This window comes from Gopherus evgoodei, chromosome 11, assembly GCF_007399415.2.
Source record: "Gopherus evgoodei ecotype Sinaloan lineage chromosome 11, rGopEvg1_v1.p, whole genome shotgun sequence".
Classification (NCBI taxonomy): Eukaryota; Metazoa; Chordata; order Testudines; family Testudinidae; genus Gopherus; species Gopherus evgoodei.
Window position 1 is genome coordinate 75,870,588 of NC_044332.1, and position 19,781 is coordinate 75,890,368.

Below are 19,781 nucleotides of genomic sequence, written 5' to 3' on the forward strand. Positions count from 1 at the left end.
CCTTTTACAGAAGCCAGGTAAGTTCGGAGATCCTTCTGCAGCTTGGTGCCTTCTGTCTGCAAAGACAAGGAAAAGCCAGCCGGTTATTGTTTTTTACTGAGGGAGATGGATTTGTGCAGGACTCATCTGTGCTATAAAAAAAAAAACACACCACACACCCAAAACTGCCCAATACAGCCTGACGATTGAGAAGCCAACATAGGACTAAGAAACTGTCTATGCAGGATCGGGCAGAGTGAACCAAGAAATCAAGGCAGATGAGGCTGTTTAGCCCAATAGGCCCTGATCCCCATAGGGTGTTTCTACACTGCATTCTAAGCCAGACTCTGTGGGACCTAGGCTTGTGGATTCAGTGTGTCCAACCCAGGCTTGAGCGTCTACACTGCATTGTAAACCTGGGCTTACCATGGCCAGCCTCAGGTCTTACCACTGTGCTAAGATGTCCAGACCTTTTGACTCAGGTCCACACTGCAGAATTACAGAGTTTCGGCTGGAGTCACACTGGACTCAGGCTCTGATCCCCTTCTCCTCCCAGCAGGGTCCTAGGACCTGGATCCTGAGTGCTTGCTGACCTGAGTCAGACTGATCTGTTTGTGGATGGAAAGGGGGCTTGGGCTCAAACATGAGTCAGAACCCAGGGTTAGTGTGCAGTGTAGACCTACCAACAGAGGGACAGATGCTCTAGAATCCCACAGAGGAGTCCAATATGTAGGTTTGAGGGGAGGTTATAAGCTCCAATACAAGCAGCAATGTATTCTTGATTTATTTTGTACATTATTCTGAGCAGTTTCAGTTTGAACTTTCCTCTGGGATATTGGAAACACAAAACACACCAGCGCTGTGCCAATGTAGGGGCTTGAAAGGGACATGGAACTGTTCCACTTACTGTCCAAACTGAGTGAAGCTGCAGGAAGCAAACAATTAGCAGGAACGGTGAAAACCCGAATGCACTTTTCTTTTTAATGTCATTCAGTGGCCCCCGTTGGATTTCACGGATTTAGAACGAAAGTGGTTAAGAAACAACAATTACTCTGGTTTCCTTTTTGGATTTCAGAGGCGATCAGACATCACGGTGATGCATACAGTACAAGAACCTCAATCAAAAAGTCTTACACTGCAATATCTCTCTCTCACACACACACACACACACACACACCCCTTTTGACCACTTTGGAAGCACTCAATATTGAATGATGCAAATGTTGTCTTTTATTGAACGCTTAAAATATACTGGGCCCAACTCACCACTACCTTGCAATGTGTCATCACTTACATCTGTATAAAAGGAGATGTAAACGCACTATGCTACACCAAGCCAAAAAAGGAGAATTTTACATCCACTTTGTGCAGATGCAAACACCAGAAGGGGGAAGGCAATGGAAAGGCAGGCGCAAGACAGCAGAGGCATGGGGGTGACATCAGACAGCATATGGATTCTGTTTTCATTTGGATTTATGTTTCTATCCTCTGATGCTTTGCAGTGGAGTGAGCATTGGCTCAGATGGCATTAGAAGTCTAAGGGTCTTCTGAGACACAAAGGCTGAAAAAGGGTTTGAGAGAGACAGATGTCCTAAGAGGAGAAAAACAGGCTTGGTTTCCCTATATTGAACACTTGCATTGGAGCTTTGCTAGCCCCAAAATCAGCTGTGAAACTTCACGAGGATGCTAGAGGGTGGCTGTTATGTCGTGCACCAGCAACACACATTCTGTAACATTCTGTTTCCTGTCATCCTTCCCAGTTTGAATTTTCTACACAGCGCCCCAGCACAATGTCTCTTGACAGGCTGACGAGGGAGCTCGCAGGCGCGCTCTGACAGCTTCAAACCTAGTACCTTTGTGGAAGCAGCTGTTTCCTATCATCTGCCACTCTTCAGGCGCCTGCCTCTTGCCCTCAGTGTGCCTTCCCTAAAACAGAGCTCATGCCGACGTCTCTGGTGTTCCAAACACGGCAGCACGCACTGAACTGAGATCCAGCAGGTCCCCTCCAGACTACTCTCTTCCAGCGATTGATGTGGCAAAGTTCCGTGTGCCTGTGCTAAATTCAGAGGGCCTGGGGAGAAGGAACAGTGACTACATGTGCTGCAAGAACAGGGGAACTGGGGGGGGGGTCCCCAGCAACTGGGCTCTAGCCCAAGCAGTGAAACCGCCCCTCTCAACCCAAGCCCAAGTTGGCTGGAGCGGGCCAGCCGCGGGCATCTAGTTCCCGTGAAAACATAACCTAAGGGCATGTCTACACTGCAACTGGGAGGTCTGATTGCAGCAGGTGCAGCCATACCTGAATTTGCTTTCATCTAGCTAGATTCCAGCTGGCTCACATAACTAGAGCAGCGAAGTGGTGGCAGCCTGGGCAGCAGCACAGACTAGCCACTCGAGTATGTACCAGGGTCCCAGGCGGTCGGGGCCTGTCCTACCACAGCTTCACTGCTATTATAATTCAAGCCAGCTTTCATCTCCTGCGCAGCAGTCACACCTCTTGGTTGCCGAGCAGACCTCTCGAGTTACAGCCTGACATGCCAAGGGAAGCTGGCAGGTGGGGCAGGGAGATGGGCCATAAAAGGCTATCACACAAAAACAACCTCGAGGGCAGCGTTTTTCAAATGCAGCCACCAGGAGCTTTTCCTGCAGCCACAGCCAGGGTGAGTGGGGGGAAGAGGACACAAAGCAGTGATCCCTCCCCCAGGGCCACCAGCAGCCCTGCCCACCTCTGGAGCCACAAACACAGGAGGAGCAGACAGCCAGTGAGTTCCCTACCTTCCCGGGGGCAGAGAGATTCGGGCTTCAGCCCTGGGGTGGTGGGCAGTATGCCCTGCTTGTGGGGCTTTGGGCTCGAGCCCTGCACCCCAACCACCGTGCAAGCCCTCAGTTCACACACCCCCACATCGCCCCAGCCCCTGCTGCCTCCCCATCCATCCTCCCACTGCCCTGATCCCCTGCTGTCTCCCTACCCACCTCCCCATCCAGAGCTTAATTTGTCCTCTGGCTCACAGAATAAGTCTGCTGCGAAAATTGATTTGTATGCTTGTTAATACCACTTTTCACAGCCTCCCTGTTAGCTAGTAAGCCTGCTGTGAAGTGACATTAACAAGCATACAAATACTACTTTTTGCAGTCACAGACTTAGGAGAGAAGCAAAAGAAAAAACAAAACAACAAAAGACAAGAATGTGCAAAGCACCTTATTTGTGTGTTTCTATTCTGTTCAGTAAAGAAGAGACAACTTTCCATTATTTTTATTATTGAATCTGCAAAAGAAATCTTTACATAAATAAATTGCAATGATTTGGACATGTATCTGTGCATATTTATTTGCTTTTCCTAAAGTATTTTAGGAAAAATTGTCAGAGCGACCACCAGCAAGACTTGGTGGCCGCACTCTGAGGCCACCAAAAAAAAAGTGTGTGTTGTGAGGACCCCTGCTCTAGGGCTTTCATTCTGTGGAACCAGTGATTCCAGACTTGAGGAAGGGTTGGGGGGGGGGAAGGAAGGAGGGAGGGATTCTTGATAACCACATTTTCCAAAGTAACCTCAAATTTTGGGTACCCCCGTTTTTGCGGTGTCCAACGTCAGGCCTCATGAACTAGCACGCAGGGAACATCCTGCGGATAATTCTCCTCCTGCACACATGGCAAAAGTTGGTGAACTAAAAATGGAGGCTTCCAGACTTAGACGCCACTGCTGTTTTAATCTAGATGGAATAAGTGGGTCCAAAGAGTTAAAAGGGCGTTATCATGACGCTGCCGCTATCCAGCACTGAAACAGTGTTAAACAAGACTCAAGGTCTGGTGTACCAAGACCTCAGCTTGCTTAGTACCATGGCAACCACATGATTAAAACTCTTTTTGACCTTGTATTAAAGATACCAAAAAGAAGGAAGCAGTGAAAGCATTTGATATGTAAAGCATTAAGGAAGGTTTCCATTTTAACAACCTCCCTTGTTCTTTCCCTTTAGCTGCCGGCAGTTTTTAATAAAGAAAAACCCCGTTTGACAGGCTCTTTGATGGTAACAAGGATGGCAATACCTGTCCTTTTGGGGAAACGAGAAGAAGTTAATCGAGATGGGCTGGAGCTGTTGTTAAAGTTCGATCCTGCTTCCTAGAAGACCAAAAAGGGACAAACACCCACAGAAAAGGAGAGAAAAGAACAGAAAATGCAGCTTCTGTCTCTGGCATTGACTTTCACCTGCGGCCTTGCTGCTGGAATACACAGGGGTGGTAGACGTTCTTACCAGCCACTCTGGGACCTGGCAAACTTGTACCCGCATAGGGCTGTTTAAGGCCTTGCTTTTCGCTGCCTTTCTGGTCACAGGCTGCCAGTAGCCGTGGCCAGCTTAACTACATCTCATCCCCAGGCCCAAACTCTTGCATCACAAATGATTTTAATGGGGGTGATGGCATCATATTGAATAGTTCTCTGGTTTCTGGCAAATAACGCTACACTGCCATCAACAAAGTCACAACAAACAATTGCTTTGCATGTAGGAGACAGTGAGTTAGGGGTTCTGGTCTGTATCACTGTTCTATGTGCTCCCTTTCTGTGCCTGATACACACAGGGTACGAGTTTGCTACAGATGCCACAGAGAAAGGAATTAGGGCCAGGTTTTTAAAAGGTATTTAGGCACCTAATGTCCTCTGAATTCCATGGCCTTTAGACAGCTGTATGGGCTTATGCTCTTAACTCTGGAAGTCTTGGGTTTGTCATAAACAGATAGCTAAAGGTTAATATCTCTTTCACCTGAAAAAAAAAGTAACCTGAAGCAGCAACAGAGGACCAATCAGGAAACAGGATTTTTTCAACTCTCGGTGGAGGGAAGTTTGTGTGTGAGTCCTTTGTTCTTGGTTCTTCTGTCTGCCTCTCTCTCAGCTTTGAGAAGTGATTTCTGTTCCCTGCTTTCTAATCTTCTGTTTCCAAGTTGTGAGTACAGAGATCATAAAAACAATAAGGGTTATTGTTTTTCTTTTGTATTTACATGTCCATAGTTGCTGGAGTGCTTTGATTTGTATTCTTTTTGAATAAGGCTGTTTATTCATATTTCTTTTAAGCAATTGACCCTGTATTTGTCACCTTGATACAGAGAGACCATTTTTATGTAGTTTTCTTTTTATATAAAGCTTTCTTTTTAAGACCTGTTGGAGTTTTTCTTTAGTGGGGAACTCTAGGGAATTGAGTCTGTGCTCACCAGGGAATTGGTGGGAGGAAGAAGTCAGGGGGAAATCTGTGTGTGTTAGATTTACTAGCCTGACTTTGCATACCCTCTGGGTGAGGGGGGAAGAGAGATTAGCTCTTGGTAATTCTGTTCTCCAGGCTGGGAACGGGGAGGGTGGAGTCCCTCTGTTTAGGTTCACGGAGTTTGCTTCTGTGTATCTCTCCAGGAACACCTGGAGGGGGGAAGGGAAAAGGTTTATTTCCCTTTGTTGTGAGACTCAAGGGATTTGGGTCTTGGGGTCCCCAGGGAAGGTTTGGGGGGACCAGAGTGCCCCAAAACACTCTAATTTTTTGGGTGGTGGCAGCTTTACCAGGTCCAAGCTGGTAACTAAGCTTGGAGGTTTTCATGCTAACCCCCATATTTTAGACGCTAAGGTCCAAATCTGGGACTAGGTTTTGACAGGGTTCAGTCCCAGATGGTGGCTAAAATGTCTGTCGTTATACATACATATTCCTTAATAACTGACTTGTTATCTAATTGGCTTGGTACATTGGGCAGACTAGACCTCCATGGGTTTCCCTTTGGATCAGCTCTGTCATGTTTGCACATGATATGCAGCATATCCCCATTAAAATGTACGAATTCAAAGGACATGGCCAAGTGACAAAGTACTGATTTGCTGATGAAATGGCAATCAATTGGTCTTCTTAGCTGAACTGAGTGCCGTAGAACGTGTCATGTGTGCAACAGGGAAGTCAGTTGGTCTTTGGAACTGGATGAGCAGAGGCACACCCTTCTCCCTCCCTTGATGTGAACCCTGTTAAAGGGCCATCTCTATATAGCAGCAATTTGAGACATCATTCTCCTAGTGTTAGGTGCTGAGTAGCCATGGCAACACCAAGCAATTAGCAGGTGGCTAGAGCAACTGGAGAGGAACATTCACCATTAATTAACTAGCTCATCGTTAATTACATGGCCTTCCAGCAAAGATCATATGCAATACCTGTCTCTTGCCCGGTGAACTCTCCTGCCTCCCAGTGACAACCTGAACTTGCAGGGGGTTGACTATGATTTCTTCCTATGTCCTAAGTCTGCAGAAATCAAGGGTATGTTACAAAATTTTAAGGCGAAAATACCCTGAAGAAGGAAAAGGACACATGCGGGGGAGGGGTGACAACAGTCTCATATCCCAGCTGGTGACTGGGATTTAACCAAAGCAAATGGAGGTGGAGATGTCAGTTGGGTTCCTTTCTCTGGCCCGTTCTGGTCAGGACATCTCTCCGGATTAGGATGACAAAGGCCCAACGCTGGATCCCAAGAGATGGTGGGGAAGGCTGCCATGACGGTAAGTTCGCAGCAGCTGTCGTTGGCAGACAGCTTCCTCTTCTTTTAGTCAGTCACTGTTGTGTTCGCTTCCCAATTTTCCCCTCACACATCATCTTTTCTTTTAATGACCCCAAAAAGGCAGTGGTCGATGGAACAGCCCATGCCCTCAATATTTTGTTCACGGGTTAGGCCCAATTTCCAATACACCAGTTTTGGTCCATTGATTTCTGGTTCCACAGTTCTCTTGTTTAGCTGGCATGATTTTAACACAGTCCTTGAATTACATCAAGAGGCCTTTTTGGTTGAACTGATTCAGTCCGTCTCCCTTTCGTACCTTTCCCCACCACGATTTGTTGTGACAGGTCAGGACAACATTTTGTGAACTTTCACCTTTTTTTTTTTTAAACAATTGAGCTCACAACACAGGGAAATGTGTACGCCCAGTTATTACAACACGACTTGTGAAAATCTGACCACATATGACCAGGCCCTACCAGATCTACAAATGGCAGGGCCTATTTCCAATCAGATGCTGGTCTCATCAGCCAGTCTAGAACAACACAAGAACGTCCAGCTGCACAGGAACGCTCTGGGGAGTTGTCTGGCAGTAAATTTATAAACAGATTAAAGGAGATTCTTTTAGATGTAGTGCCTAGTAGATCGGCCATGGGACACCATTCAGATACACTGTGTAAACCCTGGTGAGTAAGACTATAAACATCACACACACAGAAAAGTGGTAGCAGAAAAACACCACCACCCCATTTTATTCTCCAACCATCGCCAATGCCTGATGTTTCAGAACAAGACAACCCCTAACCATAACGTGCACTTCTATCTAGAATATTTTATGCAGCGTTCAGCTCTGTACCCAGTTCCCTGAACATTCCTAAACTCCAGGGTTGTTTGGATCTGGAGATCTGATGCAGGCCCGTGCCTAGCATTTCCTTTATTTGTTCCATGTTAGCCACTGATTCCATGAAGAGGTTATTTTGCATTTAAGAGCAGCTCTCTCACATGTATAAGAAAGCTGCCAGGTTTTATTTTTAGCATTATCGCTTCCCCAAGAACCTTTAGCAACTGGGTTTTCTATGTACACCCACCATCTGCTTTTGCAAGTTGCCCGCAGTGGCTTCACTGGCACAAGCCTTTAAGTATCTCCAGCCATGACAGTGCATAAGCAGCTTTCAAGAAGCAGTCAGGCACTGTTAAGGACTCTGCATAGAAGAATTATGCCCCTTACAGGATGCTCCATAAGGCCCTGAGGGCAGAGTGGGTTTCTGACACACAGTCAGGCCACTGCAGAATTAGAGACCAATAGACCCCTGTAATACAGGACGTAAACCCCCTTTCTCAGCATTATTGTTTTGCCTAAGGGGAAGAAGGTCGTATCTTTTTAAGGCTGACCAGAAAAGAAATGTGGTTGCACAATATTCTTCAAATGATCACAAAATGTAGAAGGATTCAATGAAATATCTATTAAAATCCACAAATGCCAAGAAAACCAAGCTAAGGTGGAAGATCAGCGCTGGCTCTGGGTCAGCGGTGGGAGTAGTTAACGTTTGGGCATTGGCGAGATGTCCATCCGGAAAGCTCAAGGCATCTTTCCTTAACTGTGTGTCTGAAAAAAAACTAAACTGCCAGCCTATGAGCTTGGCACACTCAAAAGACAGCACGCTCCCCAGTTCAGCAGGGCGCAGTCAAGTAGGCCCACTGAAAATCTGGTTGTGAAAGTCATTGCTCACTGGTTTTTGACACTGGCACTTCTGCATTTGGTAACAGGCTTCCAGCTCCGGTGTCTGTGAATGTATGGGCAACTAAATCCCATACTTACCCCTAGTTGCGGATTATTTGCCATTGGGCTGATGGGGCCCATACCCAGGGGCCCCAGCCAATTGGGGGGCCCTAGAAAAATGAGGCCCTGCACCCTGACAGGAGCACTGGGCAGGGCGGGGGAAGCCACTGTGCCCCGAACCTGCTCCCTGGCAAGAGCACCAAGTGACAGGGGAAACCCCAGTGCCCAGACCCCTGATGCAGCTTGGGGACTGGAGGAGCGCTAGCTCCTTGCCAGGGCTGCAGGGCCATGGGGGAGGGGTAAGGGCTCCCCCAGCCCTGAGGCCAAGTAGGGGGGCAGAAAGGAGCAGCATTGCAGTAGGGGGTGCAATGAGGTGGGCCGTGGGTGGAATGGGGCAGGGCAGAACTGGGTGGGTGCATGGGCAAGGCCACAGGCAGAACTGGGGCGGGACTGCAGACAGAAGGGGTTGTGAGGGGTCAACCACTTGCTCTGGCCCAACGCCCCACAAAACCTTAATCCACCCCAAGAACTAGGAAAGAGCACTGCTGAAAGCAATCAGATTCTGGAAGCCAAAGAGGAATGTTTTGCTCTGCACAAGGGGCATCCACACTGACTTGTGCATGCCAGGGAGGGGTGGTGGGGAGTGGTGCTGACCTCAGCCCTGATGGAATGAGTCTAGAAAGACCCAGCCTTCGCCAGGAACAGTTGCAGCTCCCGGCTATCACATGAGAGCAAGAGAGACGGGAGCCCTTATCACAAACATGTGCAGACCAGCCCAGTGGTTCCACATGAGCGACGGACACCAGGGTATCAAAACACAGCAACTCCGCCAGCCAGGAGCAGGTAGCATTGCCATGTGTCAAACCTGGATTCCACACTAAGCCCTCAACTTTCCTCCCTCCCAGGCCAGCAACATTCAGAGGCATTGGGTGAGCAACATGGGTCCAACCTCTCAAGTCAGGGTCCTCCTTCACTTTTTCCAGCATGCCCCCTGTTCCCAGTTCTGGGTGACATGCATTGGGTGGCTGGGGACTATGGTGGTGGCTGTATACAAATGACATTTGGGCAAGGGAGTGGTGCGGCGGGAGGGAGGAGGCATTCCAAGGATCCAGGCTGGAGGTTAACAGCCAAATTTAGCCTGTCACGAGGATTAGACTAACAGCCCAGTTGTGATGCCTCGTCAAGCCCTACGAGACCTAGTGTGTGGGGCCATCTATAGCTCTGCAGATGCAAGGCCATATTCAGCTCCTGTGTCACGTAGCGAAGTCCACTTGTCTAAGCAGAGAGCTCCCACCATTCACAGACTGCAAAGAAATATTCTTGCATTGCTTTGAATGGACACAGGGCAGTTTATACAGCAGGAGATCCCCCCCTACACCCACCCACCACTTGGAGAAACCACAGGATGCCTTGGGGGAAGGAGAGAGCTAAGTTCTAGGACAGAGATAAAGTTAACATAAGAACTGCCACACTGGGCCAGACCAAAGGTCCATCCAGCCCAGTATCCTGTCTGCCGACAGCAGCCAATGCCAGGTGCCCCAGAGGGAGTGAACCTAACAGGTAATCAAGTGCTCTCTCTCCTGCCATCCATCTCCACCCTCTGACAAACAGAGGCTAGGGACACCATTCCTTAGCCAGCCTGGCCTATATTCACAAATAGCCCATACCCAGAAATACCCATCGAGACGACTCAATCCAGGGCCACAGAGCCCAGGGCCCCTCTGACTGAGATAACAGACAAGGATCGGGGCCATCTGCTGTTTTCCTCCCCTCCTGTTTCAATAGCCTTCTGGATGCACCCCAGTCAATTCCAGACTAATGAAATGCTAAACTGGATACAAATCTTCAGCCCCTTGCTGCAAGAGATCAAGGCCCAGACCCAAAAAGGTATTTAAGTGCCTAACTCCCATTGGCTCTAAAGTCAATGGGAGTGAGGCACCTAAACATTTCTGAGGGTCTGAGTCCAACTTTTCTTAAAACTTAGTTTTGACCTAAGGTGCCTTCTTTGGAATTGTCTACATGGAGAAATTGTCCACAGTGCAGAATAAGCGATTGCACACCCGAGGTAGATCCTCTATTCAGTCACTTTATTCTGGAATGATTAGTGCAGTTTGCGAGCACACTAATCATTCTGGAATAGAGCGTTCACACATGGAGCTATTCCAGAAACTTATTCCACAGCAGCTATTCTGGTCAATTTCCCTGCGTAGACAAGCCCTTTATAAGGAAGTCCACAGAAATCTCATCTATATATAGAGCTCTTTTTCCAGCATATCTGAGCCAACATCATAATAATTAACCCCGGGCATTTTCAGAGTGCTGCACAATCAAACTAATCCAGGTTTAATGACACTCCCTGCAAAACAGGCACCATCCCTTTTTTTTTTTTTTTAAACACATAGGGAAACAGAGGCAAAGAGAGGACAAGCAACTGGGTACAGAGCAGCTCCTAGTCCTAGGATCAATTAACTGAGTAGCATAGTTCCTCTTTCCTTGTCCTGACCCCTGAGAACAGAGAGGACGGTATGAAACTGAACACCACAACATTCAGGATAACACAAAAATGAAATGCTTCTTCACACCTCATACTGATGCACTGTGGAACTCTCTGCTGCAGGAAGGTGGCTAGATTTAACAGGGGGTGGTGGGTTGGGTGGGCAGAGAGCTGTTTGTTTCCTTTTTAAAAGGGTCATATAATTTCATGGCCGTTGATGGCTAGTCAAGCAACAAATATTATAGGCAAATTGTGTTTCATGATACCACATCAGCCACAAGAAACACTTCTCCCCCACATATAACACTGCACACAATCACTGAGACCAGCAACGGGGGGTTTGCACTTCCTTTTGAAGCACCAATTACTACTGCTGCCAGAGGCAGGACAGAGGCCTTGAAGGATCCACAGGTGAGTCTCTGGAGTAGGTCATTCTATTACTAACGTCTGTGCTTCTGGGACCTTGGGGACAGGCCGCAGAAAGGCAATGGAACAGGTGCTGAGCAGTACCGGCACAGAATGGGTTCTCTGGGGCTGGGGATGTATGGATGCAGTAGCAGGAGAGGGAAGGGTGCATGTGGAAATGGACTCTCTGTATGCAAGAATAAAGGAGAAGGACCTGGAAGAGTGGGAAGGAAATTCTATGAATGGAGGGGAGGAAGGGAGCCAGGCAGAGAGACTGATTGGTGGGAGGGGACCGGGAGGTTGGTCAGGAAAGAGCTGAAATATATTAAAACCAGTATCTATTCTTTAATACCCAGTATAAATTAAGGAGTTTCTCTTGCTTGTGCTACTCCCACCACCTGGGGACTCTCCTCATCCCTTAGTCTAGCTCCGAATGCCTTAAACAAGGGCTCTCGAGAAATCTTCCAGCATTCAGGTTTGCCTTCCTATGCCGAGGTCTCCACAACCCTCTCTCTACCACAGTTATCGTCCTGTCCCCTCATTCCTGTGTGGGATCACGCTTAGCTATTTCATCCTTTCCTCACAAGTCATTCCCTCTGGCCCACTGGTCCTTTAGCTTCTCTTCTCCAAAATCTCTCCCAACAGCTACAGTTTCCAGTCTAAGTGGCAACACGCTCTAGATAGAGAATATGATGTGACAGCTCTGTATAAAAAGCCTACAAATCAATGGGTTTTCTTGCCATCCTGCAAACATACATTTATTTTTGTTCTGTGTTTGCACAACGGTGTCTTGGTCCAGGACTAGAACTCCTAGGCACTGCAGTAATAGAAATACATTTTGTTAAAATGCAGCAGTGAAACATTTTACCAGACACACAGGATTGGTTGGACTTAGCAAACAGATACAAAAAGGGAAATAACACTGTGGGTGTTAGCAGTATATTTCCTTTCACCATTTATGCGGTTTGTTTACTTTTTTTGCATTTCACTCAGATGAGAAAAGGGAAGGTATATTGGCTAATGTTATGTTTAGTTTGTCAGTTTCATTTCCTGGTTCTCTGGCACAAGCACAATGCAGCTGGTGGGCGGAGTTTCTCGCCCTGCCAGAAGAATGCATGTAGCAAACTGCTGTTAAACTGAGTTTATAAGAGGAGGGGGAAATATAGAAATCTTGCTACTCAGATTAGATATTAAATCTAAATTTTGGACCTAAACTGGCCTTTTCCCATACAATGTTAACTGCCACGTGGCAAGGCAATGAAATAAGAGATTAGCGTGATCTGGCGTATATGCTCAGGAGGGGGCTTACAGGTGGGTGGGTAACTTCTGTGTGACTGTGGCTTCATTTGTAAGTGCCTTCATTGCATGTTCATTTCCAAAAGCCCCCTGCAGCGCTAGGGCCCAGTGTGTAATTACATATCACCAATTCACTTACCAACTGTTTGTTGAAGTTCTGCACGCACTGCTCAAACTGCTCGTCTTTTGTTTCATCCGCTTTGCCGAGCTTCTGTAAGACCTGCAGGCGGGGAACAGAAGAGGAGGCTTTAACCCGGAGGTCACAAGGCTGACACAAAAAACTGTACAAGGCAGGAGCAGACTGTGGCAGCTTCTTGGCTCAGACAGGAAAAGAGAAGCCTCTCCCATCCCTGCACTCAGCATGTCTGAGATGCTTCACGAGTGGACAAAGGGTGCGGAGCTGAGTCAGGGTGAGCTCATGCCTGCTCAGCCCTGCTGGGAACGCTACTTCAGCAATCAGAGCCCAGACTCCACCCAGGGTGAGGGCGAATGAGGCAACAGCAATGGGATGGATGCTGCCTGGTTTTGTTTATGAGGCCAGCAAAGGGACCCTGCTGCCTCGCACCTTGTGCCGAACGGGTGTGACACACTAACTCCAGTATCCATGAGCAGGGAATCCTGAACTTGCAGCATTTTATAACCACTTTCATAGAATATCAGGGTTGGAAGGGACTTCAGAAGGTCATCTAGTCCAACCCCCTGCTCAAAGCAGAACCAACCCCAGTTAAATCATCCCAGCCAGGGCTTCATCAAGCCTGACCTTAAAAACCTCTAAGGAAGGAGATTTCACCACCTCCCTGGGTAACCCATTCCAGTGCTTAACCACCCTTCTAGTGAAAGATTTTTCCTAATATCCAACCTAAGCCTCCCCCACTGCAACTTGAGACCATTACTCCTTGTTCTGTCATCAGGTACCACTGAGAACAGTCTAGATCCATCCTCTTTGGAACCCCCTTTCAGGTAGTCGAAAGCAGCTATCAAATCCCCCCTCATTCTCCTCTTCTGCAGACTAAACAATCCCAGTTCCTTCAGCCAGGGCCGGCTCAGGCCCCAGTGCGTCAAGAGCGTGCTTGGGGCGGCACGCCGCGGGGGGCTCTGCCAGTTGCCGGGAGGGCGGCAGGCCACTCCGGTGGACCTCCCGCAGGTGTCCCTGCAGAGGGTCCGCTGGTCCCGTGGCTCTGGTGGAGCGTCCACAGGCACGCCTGGGGGAGGTCCACCGGAGCCACGGGACCGGCGAGCGGCAGAGCGCCCCCTGCGGCGTGCAGCCATGCTTGGGGTGGTGAAATGGCTAGAGCCGGCCCTGCCCTCAGCCGTTCCTCACAAGTCATGTGCTCCAGCCCCCTGATCATTTTTGCTGCCCTCTGCTGGACTCTTTCCAATTTTTCCCCACATCCTTCTTGTAGTGTGGGGCAGAATACTCCAGATGAGTCCTCACCAATATCAAATAGAGGGGAATGATCACGTCCCTTGATCTGCTGGCAATGCTCCTACGTATACAGCCCAAAATGCCATTAGCTTTCTTGGCAACAAGAGCACACTGTCGACTCATATCCAGCTTCTCTTCCATTGTAACCCCTGGGTCGTTTTCTGCAGTCCCTAGTCTGTAGCAGTGCATGAGATTCTTCTGTCTTAAGTGCAGGACTCTGCACTTGTCCTTGTTGAACCTCATCAGATTTCTTTTGGCCCAACCCTCTAATTTTGCCTAGGTCCCTCTGTATCCTATCCCTACCCTCCAGAGTATCTACCACTCCTCCTAGTTTCATGTCATCTGCAAAACTTGCTGAGGGTGCAGTCCACGCCACCCTCCAGATCATTAATGAACAAGCACAAGCATAAACAATTGCATGGGGTACTAAGCAGTACAGAATCAGGTCCAGTCAGGAGATCGGTTTGTTTCCCCTCCCAGGATTGCTGGACCCTCCAGCCCACGAGAGGGAAGGCGAATGAGGGTATATAAGGAAGACACAAAGGGTATGGAGGAGAGAGACCACCACCTACCCTCCATTCCCTTTTCTCATACAAAACACACACCAGGTTTGGGGTACCTGGTCGCTAAGGCGTAAAAGAGCCCTGATCAAATGGCATTCAATTCCAGCTGGTGCCAGAGGAGGGTAAGGGACCACGCACCCATCTATCTCCCCACACTCGATAACTACATCAACCAGCTAGTCTCCTGGCCACAGCAAGAGCTCTTTGCACAACACAGCTGGCCCCTGGCCAAGTAAACCCTTATCAGGGCACTTCCCCTATCAGAAGTTCCCCTTCAACACACTCTCCAGAGTGCTTGGTCACTTCCCAGCCAGGGAGACCCACAGCGATACAGCCTGTCAGGGGCAGCTGGATAGATTCCAGCTGTAGAGGAGGTCAGGACTGACTCACCCTGCCTTGGGCAATTCCAGTCCTGGAGCTGTGGGGATGCTGGGGAGGATCTCAGGGGAGAAGGACATTGATGGAGCTGGGGAGAAGACCCACTATGCATGCTGTGTGCAGAAAGGGCACGTGGTATTCCCAGACAGCCAGCTGGTGGATTCAGAAGCATGGGCTGGTCATGAATACAACACATATGTACGAGCACACACAGAGGGTTACATGCACACGCTGAGCGTCACACACACACACACACACACACACACACACACACACACACACCACTTGAAGTAGAAAAGGCAGCCTAACAAACACTAATTCTGCATCCCGAAACCTGTCCTATCAGCAGCATAAATCCAAAAGCACAAGCGTGGGGGATGGGGGAGAGGTACACAGCATGGCACTAAGGCTGTAATTAAGGATATCAAGCTATTCTGGTTCACTTGAGAAGCTCCCCACCACCACTACTTAAGCAGGAAGAGAGCCCCCCAGTTAGGGTTGCCAGCTTTCTAATCGCACAAAACCGAACACTCCTGCCCTTGCCCACTCCGCCCCTTCTCAATGCCCTGCCCCCACTCCACCCTCACTCCCACCATTGTTCGCTCTCCCCCACCTTCACTGTCTTTCACTGGGCTGGGACAGGGGGTTGGGGTGCGGGAGGGAGTGATGGCACCAGCTGGGGATGCAGGCCCGAGGGGCTTGGGGTGCAGGAAGGGGCTCCAGGCTGGGGCCAAGGGGCTCAGAGTGCAGGAGGGGGCTCAGGGCTAGGACAGGAGGTTGAGGTGGAGGAGGGAATGTGGGGTGCAGGCTGCAGGAGGGGGCCCAGGGCTGGGGCAGGGGTGTGGGCTCTGGGAGGGAGTTAGGGTGCGGGAGAGGGGGCAGGGTTTAGCCCCCTGTTCGTAGTCCTACCCAACTCTGCCAACAGGTAGAAGCAGAGACTGGATTTCCTAGCTGCCCAGGCCCTTGGCCAGTTAAACTTTCCAGACCAGGTAGGGGTAGCAGCACTGGAGTCCACAGAACCTCAAAACAGGTGAGCAGGGAAAGGCCTAACCCCTCCTGGTTGCAGGGTGTTGTGGGTAAACTGAAGTTGGAGGAATGGCACGTCCCAGCCAGGAGAGCACTGCAAAAGGGCAACCCAGGCCGGCGGCCCCAACTCAGTTTCCAAGAGCCATGCCCTCTGGGAGGCCTAGCAGCACTGCAGCTCGTTATTCTCCATTCCTCCAGCTCTCTGGCTACAAGGGAAGTCAGCGCCTTTTTACCCCGTCCCCTTCTGTACCCTCCCCCAGAATTTTTGCTGCCTGCAAGTATGTATGGGATTAACGCAGGTGGACAGCACCCGACTGACAGACCGGGAAGGCAAAGCCCACTCTCCCTGCTTGGAACATGCACAAGATGGGCCCTGACAATCTGCTTTCACTTGCAGCTGAGGGGAATCAGCCTCCGCAGACCATCAAGTCTGGATCCTCTCCAAGAAGGCCACTTATACATGCATATGCAGGGGTGGGGCTAAGAAGATGGTGCCTGTTCAGACAGCCACTAGGGATTTCTCCCAGCTCATCGCCCTGGGTGTCTCCGGCACTAGCCACTAGCAACTTCCGTCAAGCCGGCGACTTAGAAGCTGTGACCACAACTTAAGTCCTTTGCCACTTGTCTCTCTGGATGTCGCTTCTGCCTGAGGCAGCAGCATAGTGGTTTTGCTAGCATGACAGAGAAGGAAGAAAAAACCAAAACACACAGACATGCAGGATGTGACTTTTTTTTTGAGCAGTGTTAAGAACAAGATTTCATGCGCCCACTGGCCAGCCCATGCTGTTCACAGCCAGCTGATGGAATTCGCAGCGTGCTGACACAGCCCTGTGCCACGGCTTGCAACCTTTCCTCAAGGTCATGAGCATCCAGGAGATACAGCAACTCACACTGGAGCTGTGCGTGATAAATCTGTTTAGTCCTTCAGCACCTGGTCCACACAGTCCCTGCTACGGCTGTGGTCAGATTATCTAGATTACAGTGACTGCGTTTTGCTCCTCTGCCTGCATGTGAGGAGAGGGGGGAAATCTCTGGGGTGTTCATGTAACAGCAAGAGGAGGAAAAAATGACACCTGCAACTGTGATGAGAACCATCTTCCTTGGGACCAGGGCTTGAACCTGGGACCTCCAGAGCTAGAAGTCTCTACAACTTGAGCTAAAGGAATAGGTGCTATAGCTGGGAGCTATAAAAGACCCCTCTGTGCTCTGTGGATCAGACACACAGCAGGGCTCGCACCAGACAGACAGGGGGTTAAGGGTGCCAACTTTCTGATTAATAGAAAACTGCACACCCTTACCCCGCCCCTGTTCCCATGGCTCCGCCCCTACCCCAAGACCCCCCCCCATTGCTTGCTCTCCCCCACCCTTGCTCATTTTCACCTGGCAGGGGCAGGGGTGCAAGAGGGGGTAAGGGCTCCAGGTGGGGGTGCGAGTATTGGGGTGGGACCAGGGATGAAGGATTTAGGGTCAAGGATAGAGCTTCGGGCTGGGGCTGAGAGTTTCAGAGTGTGGGAGGGGTCTCTGGGCCAGGGCAGGAGGTTGGGGAGGGTGTGTGTGTGTGTGTGTGTGTGTGTGTGTGTGCGCGCGCGCGCTCAGGCTATGGGGTGAGGCCAAGGGGTTCAGAGTGTGGGAGGGGGCACCAGGCTGGGGCAGAAGTTAGGGTGTGGGGGGTTCTGAGGGCACTGGTGCGGGGTGCAGGCTGTAGGGTGGGGCCAGAGATGAAGGGTTTAGGGTGCAGGAGGGGGCTCTGAGCTGGGGGTGGGGCCAAGGGGTTCAGAGTGTGGGAGGGGGCTCCGGGGCAGGGAAGGCTGTTGGGGTGTAGAAGACGATGAGGGCACTGAGAGGGAGTTTAGTTGCAGGAAGGGGCTCTGGGCTGGGGCAGGGGTTTGGGGTGCAGGAGTGGATTCAGGGTGCAGGCTCCAGGCAGCACTTACCTTAGGTGGCTCCCAGGAAGTGGCGACATGTCCCTCCGGCTCCTAGTCACAGGGCAACCAGGGAGCTCTGCATGCTGTCCCCATCTGCAGGTGCTGCCTCCGCAGCTCCCATTGGTTGCAGTTCCCAGCCAATGACAGCTGCAGAGCCAAAGCTCAGGGCAGCACCTGTGCTGCAGGCAGGGGCAACGTGTGGAGCCCTCTGGTCGCCTTGTGCCTAGGAGCTGGAGAAACATGCTGGCTGCTTCTGGGATCCGTGCGGAGCTGGCTGCTGCAGCCAACCAGACTTTTAGTGGGGAGCTGCCAGGGTCCCTTTTCGACCGGGCATTCCAGTCAAAAACCAGGCACCGGCAACCCTATGTGGGGTACACAGTGTTCATCCTGTGTTACAGGAGGCAAATTGTGAGGCTGAAGATACAGAGTGTGCAGGGTCCGTTCTAACAAAGGACACCAGGTCAGACTCTTGAGCGGACCTCTCCCACTAGGGCTGCAGTGAAAACATGATTAAAAAGAATGGGCTCCCAGGAGCTGGCAGAGCTGCTGGTGAGCAGACAGCATGGCACAGAGAGTGATCCAAGAGGCTTTTGACCTAAAGAGCCAGCAGTGGCAGCCTAGCCAGAGAGATTTTGCCTTTCAGGTCAGAAATAACTGGACAACTCCCTCGCTGGCTGTTCCTCCAGTGGAGTTACACCAGGGATGAATGTGACTCAGAAACTCCTGATCGAGCACCCGTACAAAAAGGTACACGTGGTAGCTAGGTGGGGAGTGGCAGGAAAGGGAAGTTGGATGGACAGCAAGGGCCAAGGCCAGTGATGGCCGTTCTGAAGGTGGAGCTAGACCAGGGGTGGGCAAGATATGGCCCGTGGGCCACGTCCGGACCATTGGACCTTTTAATCTGGCCCTTGAGCTCTGGCCAGGGAGTGGGATCAGGGGCTTTCCATGCGGCTGCCGAAAGTAGCGGCATGTCCCTCCTCTGGCTCCTATGCATGGGGCAGCCAGGGGGCTCTGCACACAACCCCCACCCCAAAGGCTGCCCTTCCTCCCCCCAGTTTCCATTGACCAAGAACCATGGCCAATGGAAGCTGCAGGGGCGGTAGCTGTGGACAAGGCAGCACGCAGAGCTGCCTGGTATCGCACCTCCACATAAGAGCCAGAAGCATGCCGCTGCTTCTGTTGCCTGGATGCTCCCGAGGAGTTTACATATCTGCACCAGAGTTTCATGGTCATCCCCAGAGACAGAAATCCTGAGTAATTCCTCGGCCCGGTGACATTCTCAGGCGTGATGTAGTACTTCCAGGAAGGATGTCACTCACTGAGCAGATGTCAGATGTACTCCAGGGGTTACCATGGGCCAGAGGAGGACTTCCTGCCAAAGCTCATCCAGGTCAGAGGATGGATTTTTCACATCGCTAGCACTCCATGAGACCCGTTTTACAGGCGCACTTGTCAATGACACTGATCAGATATTTCTTTCTGCAGATTCCAAGCAGGGACAAAAGCCCTGATAAGAAGAAGATCAAGAGAACTGTCCGTCATCTAAAAAGGCTTTTTAAAGGGCACATGTGGCCGGCTGATAACAGGATGCTTCAGGACTCTGGAGGGGTCATTCAACTCAGACAGGAATGCTGAGTATGTTGCCAGAGCTCAAAGGTTTGAAAGGGACCTCGGTGCTTGTATGTGCAAACAGACATAATACTAGTCACAGGAAATGGTAAGGAAAAGGCCACTAAATGGACTCCCTTGTGCTCCTACATCCTGTGTGCCTGGGAACTGGCCCTGCATTTCAAATGCACCATACTTCTTACGCACAAGCTGCTTATCAGAGCCCTCAAGCCTAGGTTTGCCCCTTACACCCAGGGGTCTCCATTCATCCAGGAGATCTAGCTCCCCTTCCCTTTGGAGCTCTGTTTTGAGGTGCTGCTAGGCAGTGCTTAACTGGTAATGAAAGAGATGCCGGCGCTCAAGCAAATTTTTTTTTACTTTCATAACTGATGTGGC

General features: G+C 50.3%; 1 protein-coding gene across 6 annotated transcripts in view; it reads right to left on the reverse strand.

Moving 5' to 3' along the window:
- Positions 1-19,781, reverse strand: part of BIN1 (bridging integrator 1) — a 157,766-nt gene that overhangs the window by 69,723 nt on the left and 68,262 nt on the right. For all 6 annotated transcript variants that reach the window (XM_030580345.1, XM_030580344.1, XM_030580346.1 and 3 more), the window contains exons 2-3: positions 12,599-12,679; positions 2-56 (exon numbers count right to left, since the gene is read on the reverse strand). In XM_030580345.1, the coding sequence (XP_030436205.1) occupies positions 2-56; positions 12,599-12,679 (136 nt within the window). The remainder of the gene's footprint in view (position 1; positions 57-12,598; positions 12,680-19,781) is intronic.